The 10,374-nt window shown below is 41.1% G+C and overlaps 1 protein-coding gene across 3 annotated transcripts; it reads left to right on the forward strand.

Moving 5' to 3' along the window:
* Nucleotides 1–1,114: 1,114 nt before the first annotated feature.
* MPHOSPH10 (M-phase phosphoprotein 10) lies at nucleotides 1,115–8,997 on the forward strand. Of its 3 annotated transcripts, none has more exons than XM_062583604.1 (11): nucleotides 1,115–1,193; nucleotides 1,867–2,533; nucleotides 3,392–3,540; nucleotides 3,945–4,107; nucleotides 4,360–4,501; nucleotides 4,982–5,049; nucleotides 5,787–5,924; nucleotides 6,140–6,250; nucleotides 6,475–6,582; nucleotides 7,097–7,327; nucleotides 8,793–8,997. In XM_062583604.1, exons 1-11 carry the CDS (start codon nucleotides 1,117–1,119, stop codon nucleotides 8,937–8,939), a joined length of 2,001 nt encoding a protein of 666 aa, XP_062439588.1. In that variant the 5' UTR covers nucleotides 1,115–1,116; the 3' UTR covers nucleotides 8,940–8,997. The 3 variants fall into 3 exon arrangements, with proteins under 3 accessions (XP_062439588.1, XP_062439587.1, XP_062439589.1); XM_062583603.1 differs by lacking the exon at nucleotides 1,115–1,193 and adding an exon at nucleotides 1,214–1,359; XM_062583605.1 differs by lacking the exons at nucleotides 1,115–1,193; nucleotides 7,097–7,327; nucleotides 8,793–8,997 and adding an exon at nucleotides 1,214–1,359 and having other exon boundaries at nucleotides 6,415–6,496.
* Nucleotides 8,998–10,374: the final 1,377 nt, after the last annotated feature.

Genomic DNA, 10,374 nt, shown 5'->3' on the forward strand with positions numbered 1-10,374 from the left:
GCGCGTTACCTGGCACCGAGGCGCGGCGCGCACCCTGCCTGCTCGGTCCGCACTCGGTTCGAAAGCAGGTTTTCCCTTCAGTTTTACAATTTTGTTACATCCCGTTCGTCGTTCCGTTAAGGATTAGCGTGAACAGCCAAGTTAGGCAGCACACGCAGCACGCGGCCCCCGTGGAGCAGCCGCCGGAGCGCGTGGGGGACGCGGCTTGTTTCTCTCGCAAGCTGCAGAACCGCTTGCAGCGGCTTCGCCCCAGCCGTCTGCGGGCCGCTTTACAGCCCTCGGCCGGGGCAGAACGGCCTGGGACGACACTGGGACTCCCAGATGCACTTTCTGACCACTCATTCTGATCCGGGCTATTGAGGTGCTACCGCTTGTCTCAGCTAAGGAACCTTAGGGGTGAGATAAAGGATTGAAGAATAAAATGCTACCATGGCTTCCAAAGAAGACATATTCTTAAAACCATCTGTCCTGCAACTATTTCTGCGTCGTAGGTCCTATTGAATTCGTTTGCATGAAGGCAGTTGGAGACTTTCTTCATAAGCTGGGAGTAGAGAGCACATAACAGGGAGAGCAGTAGGACAAAGGTATGGGTTGGGTGAATAAATGAAGATACTGTTAAAAAAAGCATGGGCTTAGAGGTAGAAATACTGGTCTGAGAGGAGGGAAATGGTGAGCAGGCTATGTGTCAAACGGTGGTGTAAAGGGAAGACGGGGAATTGGGGCACACGAGCTCAGATGCAAGGAGAGGAAGGTGCAGCAAGCTGGAGCGTGTAACAAACAGGGAAAGTCGTGAAGAAACAGTGGGGAAAAAATAAAGGATTTGAGTTTCTAGGGAGAACTGAGCACTGGAGATGCCCATGGCGTAGAGCTGCTGCACTGGGGAGCGCGTGACAACGCCTGGCGGCACAGGAGGTGGATGGCGACACAGGGACGCGACGGGGAAGCGAGAGAAATCCCGGAGGAATCCCGCTCGCTCAGGCCCTGGCGGCGGCGCCGGCGCGGAACCTCGGTGCCGGCCGCGGGAGCCGCCCGGACCGCGCGCCCGGAGGACCGGCGGGGGCGGTGCCTGCGCCTGCGCCTGCGCCACGGTGCCGCACGCGGCGCCGCGCGGGGAAGATGGCGGCTGCCGCGGGACTGGAGAGCTGCCTGCGGGTGGCGGGCGGCGCCGCGGCGCGCCCCGAGCGCTTCCTCAGGTACCGCGGGGTGCCGGGCAGCGGGAGCGGCGGCCGTGGGGTCTCTGCCGCTCATGCAGGGGCGCGAGCGCGGGCCTCAAGCGGGGAATCAACGGTGTCGGGCCCCTGCGGGGGCCCCTGCAGTGGCTAGTTCCTTTCTCCACGCTTCAGACATCAGGAAGCGCAGGTTTGCGTTTCTAGCAGTTGCATTCTTGTACGGGTAGCTGCAGGGGAAAGCTGGAAGGAGCTACCCAAGTATAGAAGCAAAAGACCTTATAATGACCTTTTAAAGACCAAAGTTCTGGGTCTTGGACGTTTGATGTGTTTAGTGCTGTACTATTTAGTTCCCTAAACCTTTGGAGTTAAATATGATCAAGAGATAATAGCATGCAAATATAGAACAATGGAATATTGCACTAAGCTGTTACTATATACAGAAAATGCGGTGAAGTTTAAAAGCTTAAAATTACAGTGTCTTTATTTCTAGGAATGTTTAATAACAGTATTCCAAGAGATGTGTAATGAGTTAGGCAAAAGTGAAAACTTCTGAGTGGTGCTATTCTGTAGTATCAGAAGATTTAAGCCGATAGGAAGAGAACTGCAACTTGACCATGTGGTTAACTTAGTTTGCATTTCACAACTTTTTCTAACTGCTGTGTATTTTCTAAAGCTCTTGATTTTCTTCTGCCATCAGTGTGCAAGAGGGACTGGCTGCTGACTTCAAAGCATTAACAAAGACCCTCTATGATTTGAGTAAAGCTCTAGGAAGTAATGTAGTTCGTGGGAGTCCTTTGAAAGAACTGGCGATAGAAAACTTTGATGAAGAACAGATTTGGCAACAACTAGAGCTCCAAAATAATGCAGTTCTTGATTTCTTCAAGAAATCTATTGCAAGGGATGCCAATGATCAAGATCTTTGCCTCCTCTCGGACCAGGAGGAGGACAGCTCCAATGCAGAGGCTAGCAGTGATAAGGAACTGGAAGAAGACGTACTGGAAGAAGACATAATGGAAGCAGAAACTGAACAGAAGAATGTTTATACAAAAGATAAAACTAAGGCTAAAGAAAAGAAAAGAAAACCCAGAGAAAGCAAAATGCAAAAATACAGTGATGAGGATTCTGATGTTGACTTTGATATTGAAGAACTAGAGCAACAGACTAAAATAGCTAAGAAAACCAAGTTGAAAAAATTACCAAAAAAATCTATAGTGGATGACAAGTTTTTCAAGCTAGCTGAGATGGAAGCTTTTTTGGAAGATGTAGAGAAGGATGACAGGGGGGAGGAGGAGGAGGAGGAGGAAGATATCAATTATTTTGAAGACATTCTCTCAGATGAAGAGGAAGAAGACTCCAAAGTCAAAGTAAGAATACCAGTAAATTGTATTGCTTGAAGGGTTAAGAGTATAATTCTTTGAACTTGCTGTTTCTTTAAATCAAGATCTGATAGCCTGTAGTGTTACTGTAAATTGTTTGAGTCAAAGCAGAAACTACTTAAATTTGATTAGATGACATGAATATCTTCTAACAAAATGTCCCTGCTCTTCTAGTCTCTCTTTGCATGGATCTTCCAGTACTCTCCTGCTCTTCCAGTCTCTCTTTGCATGGATCTTGTGTTTTTGCATGAATGAAAGAGTCCAGATAGGTGGCCATGTAGTAGAAATTGGTGATCTTGTGGAATAGGTAGCAAAAGATGTGTCATTAAGGGTTGATATCTGGTAATTAAAGGCCACTGAGGTGACTGATGCAGAGCAAAAAGGTGAGCCAAGATGACTTGGCTTTGTAACACTAATTTAACTTATGTTGCTGAGTACTTGCTGCAAAAGTAAACTCTTAGTTAAAGTTGCCTGAGATAAACAAGATATTGAAAGAATAAAATAAGAAAAAAGATAGATGGAAATGAATCTTCAAACATGAGCAAGTGAGAACTGTGCCCAGGGTAGCAGGAATACGTACATCTATCAATTTATCTACGTGTGTACATATATACATCCAGCATGTAAGCAGTAAAATATACTGCTTTTCTAATTCTGTATTTGAAAATTAGAAATTAATTTAAGTGGTAGAATATCTTGTAAAAGAGATTATTTTTTCTCCCTACTGTACGTTCATTTTTCAGTAATTACTATTACACAAGTAACACTATTCTCTGGGTGTTAAAGACTTTAAAAGACAGGGCACCATCTCTCAGCCTAAAAGTATTTTCCCTCTCACTTTATTAGCCAATTAAAAGTTCTAGAGACCTGACATACAAAGATTTCTTTGATCCCGTTGATGACAACGATGACTTAGTAGCTAACACTGTTGAGGATGGTGAGGAAGAGGAAACAGATAGTGTTACTGGAGAGGAGAATGAAGAAAGCATGTCTGAGTAAGTACTGTATTCTCTGCAGTTAAAATGTCCTCATAATTTTAAACTGAAGTGTAGCACTGTCCTGAAAATAAATGAGAATTCTAAGTTCACGGATTGTTCACGGATTGTGCAGTCTTTTTAATGAAAAAGTATTTATTTATCTTCCGGGTATCCTCTCTTGGGATTTATTTGAATAACTGAATTTAACCTAACAGTTACTGCTTCAGTTACTGAAAATTGCTGTTAAAATGTAGACGTTTCCCTAGCACCCTACCTTTAGGTTTCAATGAAATGGTATTGTATTTCTTAAAGACTCTGAAACTGTGGGTTATTTAATTATAACAGATAAACGCTGAATGGCTGAAATATTACACAAAAATGGTAGTGGCTTTTTAAACTTTGTCTGATTTTAATGTTAATAGGGCTGAGGAAATTACAGAGAATACAGGAAGTAAAGAAGCCTCCAAAAAAGTAACTTTTAGTTTGCCAGAAGACAGTGATATAGAAGATGGTTTTGATATGCAATCAGAAAAGAGCATTGATCCCATTGAAATAAAGTCATCTTTTGAGAAGAGACAGGAAAAGGTAACTGTTCTATTACTTTGCTATTACTTTGAAGCAATTGCCAGATTTTTTTTTTTAATGATCGTGTAATTTGTTCCAGCTCTTGCGGGTGTAAAGAGGCTATTTACAGTTCAAGAGGAAGACAGTGGCTTGTATAAGTAGTAGTTTGGTCTTCTTAGAGCTAGAAGTACCTGAAGTAACTATTAATTTCTCACGTGGAGTTTATTTGTGAAATCTATGTATCTAAGCTTTTTAGGAAATTGTGTTTTTCAGATGAGTGCAAAAATAAGAAGTTTAGAAGAAGAGTTGTTAGAGGAGAAACCTTGGCAGCTTAAAGGAGAAATATCTGGACAGAAAAGACCTGAAAACAGCCTTTTGGAGGAGACATTACTCTTTGACCATGCAGTCCGAATGCGTAAGTATTGACAGTGGTATTCAGAAGTGTGTTGCATGCTATTTTGGTTTTTCATCCCTCTGAGCTTGTTAAACAGAGCAGGGTAATATAAACACTAGTTAAACTTCTCAGTGCGTTTTTGAGGCTGTGCAATTTCTTTCTGGAAATTATAGGAAATCATATTGATACCCTTTTCATTCAGTTTTAGCTTATCTGCAAGTTCATCGATTCACTGGGCAATGTTGTCATTTAAAAGCCTTATATAATATGATTATCTTTTTCTCCACCTTGGAGAGAGATGAAAGCGGGAAAAACATCACTTCCTTACCTTACTTATCTCTAGTTTATCAAAAATTTTTGATTTGCTACATTTTTTGTTAAGACTTTGTTTTCATTTTCTGTTTTTATTCCTGATGGTGCAAAAATATTACTTGAACTTTCTTACTGGAGAAACGTTAATCTTAATTAAAATCCACCCCCCCCATCTCTCTCTGCTTTTAGCTCCTGTGATCACGGAAGAAACTACGCTACAGCTTGAAGATATCATTAAGCAGCGAATATTGGATCAGGTTAATATTGTCTTGCTTGTTTCTCTGTATTTTATTCATAGACTTGATACAAGGCACATTCCAAGGCTGAGTTTGAAGTGTTAGGTATAGAGTTGTCTTGATTTATTTCTGGAACAGTTTTGTTTTTGTTTTTTTGCCTCCTCTTGCTTTGACTAATGTGTCTTTAGAGTATTAATCTGCTCTGTTTTCCATGTCTGTTGTGCTAGACTTTTCTTCCAAGAAGAGAATCTTTACAGATTCAACTATAAAAAACTTACTTGGAATATATTGCCACTCTATAAAATTTGTCTGTGACTGATTGTGTAGCTCCTTGATAGTGACCATTCTGAATAATAACCAAAACTAAGTTGTTTACTTAATTTTCTTAAAAAAATCAAAAAATTAAATCCCACAAATTGTTGAGGTTTGTTATTAGTAGAAACAAAATATGTCTTTGTGTGTGGGGAAAGTTCTTAAGAAACTTACTGAAAAAAATAACTCATTTATTACTTGTTCTGCTATTTTTGCCCTGATCCCACTGAAAATAAGCACATAAGCTTGAGGCAAAGCTTGAGGCATAAATCTTCTATTACTTTTTTCAGATGAAAGTGTGAAACCTGATGAGATCCTGGGGAGCCACATGCATGAACTAGTTAGTGTCAGATGCATAATAAGAAAAGTGAATTTTGAATAAACTGTAGCAGCTGATACGTATTTCTCTGTAGTTGCATCTGGTCATTAGTTTGTGACTTTTTCAGGCATGGGATGATGTAGTACCAAAAGAAAAGCCAAAAGAGGAGGCCTTTGAATACAAGAAACGTATCACCTTGGATCATGAAAAGAGTAAACTGAGTCTCGCTGAGATCTATGAGCAAGAATACTTGAAACTTCACCAGGTAACATAATAATGGGCATATGAACAATGCCTTTGTTTGAACACTGCAAAGTCTGGTTTTAGCCTTGTGGCAGTACTTTAACCTTTCTCTGAGAGTTTATCTGTGAGATAGCTATGAATTGCATATTGCATGGTTATTTGTCTTGCTAAAGTAGTATTTTTACATTAAAATTGCCTTGCAAATGGTGTTGTAGTAACATTATGTTGCTAATACAGCAAAAGACTGAAGAAGAAGAAAATCCTGAGCATAAAGAAATTCAGGAAATGATGGATTCACTGTTCTTGAAACTGGATGCTCTTTGTAATTTCCACTTCACACCCAAACCAGTGAGTACATATGTTTCACAAGTTTTTCTCATTGAAATTGGATATTTTAAAATACATTTGGGAAGTGCAAAGTATAGGGAATAATATGAGTGTAATTGGGCTTGGTTTTATTTCAAAAGAAATGTACTATGATTGCCTCTAAACCAAATACTCATTTTTTTCAGTTAACTGTAAGTTGCTGTGGGATGGTGTACATAGCCCTGAATATGTTTCCTTATTTCTAGCCTGTGCCAGAAGTTAAAATAGTCTCGAACCTTCCAGCTTTAAGTATGGAGGAAGTAGCACCTGTTGCTGTTAGTGATGCAGCTCTTCTAGCACCAGAGGAGATCAAGGTAAACAAACAAACAAATTAACAAACAAAAGTATAAGGGCCCAGAGGATCCGTATTATGGATAGGAATGTGTACTGACTGCCAGAGCAGTGGGAGAATTTCCCCCCACCTTCATGGGTTCTTTACATCATGGACCTTTTTACCTAGTATTTTAATTATTTCAGATCATTGGAAAGAGTTAAGCTTACTTGGCCATACCAGGTCTTAATACTAAACAATTATTTCTTGTTCTTGGCTTCTAAGCAATCTAATTACTTTCTCAACATGTGGTTGGGTATTTGGAGGGGGAAAGCTAAACAAGGATAGGGAAAAGTAATTAGCATGTCTTCTATCATTATACAACATCTCACTCTTCAAGTTTGACTGGTTTGGAGCTCTATCTTGATGCAGCATCACATTGAGCTGGGTTTCCATCAACTGAAATTGATGGAAAAACTCAGACAAATTTGGATCCTGTGAAGTGAGCTTTTTCTTGTATCCTGATGAACTTAGAGCAAAATAATTATTATTTTTAGGAAAAGAACAAAGCTGGTGATATAAAAGCAGATGCAGAAAAGACTTCCACAGACAAAAAACGAGACCGAAGAAAGAAAAAGCTTCGTAAACGCATGAAACTAAGGGAAAAGGAGAGACGTCAGAAGCTACTGGAAAAGATGAAGCCAGAGCAGGGCACAAAACTCAGCAAAAAAGCTGCTGCAGCAAAATTAAAAAAGCTTGCTAAAGAAGGCAAAGCATCTCTACTCAAGGTAAGGATCTCTTAGGTATTCCTGTGTAACTTTACATTTTTAGCTGAGAACCTCATAAATAATGTTCATTTAGACAGAGGAAAGGGAACTGTATCAAAAACATTATGAAGTGTTGGATTTGTTTCTTGCCCATCCATTCCTCTTGACATAACTATGTCTCCTAACCTTTCTTCATTCCCTCAAAAATTCTTGTACCCAAATGGTGTATCTGCTTGCCACCCAACCCTTGTTACCTTACATATGTTTGAGCAAATACAATACATAAGTGTAACTGTCATAAAGAAGTGAACTTTAGGATTGTGAGAGGAAGAGGTAGGAAGACGACATGGAAAGGCCAGGTACGTGTCTGCCCCAGGTATCTTTCTGTATTCTTTTGAACTATGATTTTGGAAGGATTCATGTTTGGAACCGTCTCAGTGCAAAGTAGTGTTGAAGACCTTTTTAGTCCTAATTTTTGTGACCATCCTGATAGCATTGTGTCAGGATAGAGAGGCCTGACAAAGTTTAACTGTGGTTGCACTTTTGAAGTGAGCCTCTTGTTTATATTGCATATTTATGTAGATGGTACTGCTTGAATTACAAATAAACAATGCCTAAATGATTGTCGGAACCCTTAAAAACTTTCTCAGACACAACGTGAAATATACTAAAAAGATTGATTTTTGGAAGTGCAAGCAACTCGATCTTTGCATACAGAAAACTATAATTTATATGCTAAAACTACTTTGTATTAAAGTGTATTCCAAAACCAGAAATGAGATGATTGTTTATATATTATGTGCTTTTTTTATTTTTAAAGTTCACAAATTGTGTTCCTGCAAATACTAGAACCTGTGCTGTATTTCCTGCATTTGAACTGATTCACTTGAATAAGTGGGACTATTTGCGTGCATAGTTGAGGATGAGGTTCCTATATAATTCTTTAAGTTTTGAGTAACTTAAGATATTTTAGAATAGAACATCTATTTATTTTTTCCTTTATTTCCTATAATGGAGCCATGTCTATAATCTGAGTAAATTGATCTTTTTTTTGCATGCTGTAAGACAGTAAATTTGTGTACCACCTAAGATGCCTTACAAATTAAATTTAAAAAATCTCTGAAATTGTAAGGTATTAGAAACTAACAGGAAAAATAACTTCTCTAATTACTTTTAAAACATTTGTGTATTTACCTTATGAAAGCAGAAAAGAAAATATAAATCTGTAGTTGTACCTGATGACATACAAGGATCCTATTCTTAATACCCGTGCTTAACCTCCTGGGACAAGCGATAATTAAAAAGAGAACATGCTCTTTATTTACTTTGGAGAGCAGGAATGGCACAAGAGTGCCATGAAAAGAAATTACCATTTCCAAATTGATTATCAGATTTTTAAAAAGTCATATGTAAATAACTAATAAATAGTCTAATGGTACTGTTTGTGTATTGCTTTGTTATTACAAATGCTTTTGTCTCTTAACAGGATGAAGGTAAAGACAAGGTCTTGAAATCATCCCAGGCCTTCTTTTCTCAACTACAGGATCAAGTAAAAATGCAAATCAAAGATGCAAAAAAAATAAAGAAAAAGAAGCAGCAGCATGAGGTTTCTGTTCATAAACTTAAATTGTAATTTATCTTTTTATATATGCTCTATCTTGTGTATATTAAAGTTTCTACTTTGGTACTGACTTCGAATAGTTTTTCTTGTTTTAGATACATCATGCAAATGTTCTGTAAACTTTTAAGGTGATGTAAAGACACCTTCCGATTTTTTTACTTGGTCAGAATTGAAAAGATTGTATTTTACTTGAAAACTCTCAGTTAGGAAATACTGGGGCTGTATTTGCTGACTCCTTTAACCTATGTATACCAACACCTTTCTTTTTTCTGTTTTTAACTGAATTTCTTTGCTGCTGTGCAGTCAATGTGTTGAAGTGTATCTCAGACTCACTTTGCAAGATATGTGGCTGCTTTTCCTGCAAAAATCCACAATTCTGCTCCAAAAATCACTAGTGTGATACAGGGAAGACAAACGCTTTTAAGCCTATGGTTACTCAGGGTAAACAAGAGGATTTTCTCACTGCAGGAGTGTTTTGGTATTCCTTTTTCTTTTCCCCCCTGAACAAGGGCTATCAAATGTTTTAATTACCTTAGCAAGCCACATGCAGTCTTCTGTGTAGCTTAAAGAGCAGTTCGTCTTTGAGGAGTGGGAGTTCATAACTATCACAAGCATTTTTCGCCCCTTGCTGTTAGAGAGACTCCTAAATTTGAGGAATGCCAGGCGGCTAAGGGAATAGGTTTCTCTTCCCGCGGTTTTGCTGCACTGCGGCGCCGCGGGAGATCGCTCGCTCCGACATCCGCTAGTCAGGCCTGCGCGAGGACGTCGGCGATGCATTGCGCTGGCCTGGCGCACGAGGCGGCGGGGAGCAGGTGAGCAGGGGCACGCGTGCCCGACGCCCCTCCGCGCGCTGCCGCCGGCGCGTGCCGCGGCCGTTGAGCGCGTCACCCCTCCCCCGCCCCCATACACGCACACACTTCGGTCCCTCCGCGTGCCGCGGCCGTTGAGCGCGTCACCCCGCCCCCCCCCCCCGTGCCTCCGCGCGCTGGCCGCGGCCGTTGGGCGCGGGCCTCGCGCCGCGTTCCACCCCGCACCCCAGCCCCACCCCGGCGTTCCCGTCCGCCGCTGGCCGCCCTGGCCCGGGCCCTCCGTCTGCGCCTTGCCCGTACAGCAGTAGGCGGTGAGGCAAGGCTGTGGGGATCCTGCCGTCGCGGTCGTTCTCCTGCCGAGCAGAAATAACTTCAGAAATCTGAGATGGCGCCCTCAGATGCCGTCCAGGTCCAGAAGGCATGGCGGGTACGCACAGAGCAGGTTACAGCTCTGTGTTGCGATGTACTGTACCAGAGAACGGCACATTTGGGGCAGGACCCGGGAAGCACAGTGCCTAACAACTATTAGGCGCTTTCAGAAGTGCCATAAAAACAGTGCAAGTATGCCGCAAGGTATTGGGCACATACTTCATGTAAGTGCATGGTATGTCCTTCATAAAAGCAGATAGTTGTCATCA

Source organism: Rhea pennata, chromosome 10 (genome assembly GCF_028389875.1).
Source record: "Rhea pennata isolate bPtePen1 chromosome 10, bPtePen1.pri, whole genome shotgun sequence".
NCBI lineage: Eukaryota > Metazoa > Chordata > Aves > Rheiformes > Rheidae > Rhea > Rhea pennata.

What these genes read in the sequence shown, in the direction of transcription:
- MPHOSPH10 (XM_062583603.1), top strand. Translation starts at nt 1,247, where the DNA reads ATGCAGGGGCGCGAGCGCGGGCCTCAAGCGGGGAATCAACGGTGTCGG. An exon ending in TCAGACATCAGGAAGCGCAG is followed by an intron (nt 1,360 to 1,866) that starts GTTTGCGTTTCT and finishes TTCTGCCATCAG; the next exon opens with TGTGCAAGAGGGACTGGCTG. An exon ending in GCAAAGCATCTCTACTCAAG is followed by an intron (nt 7,328 to 8,792) that starts GTAAGGATCTCT and finishes GTCTCTTAACAG; the next exon opens with GATGAAGGTAAAGACAAGGT.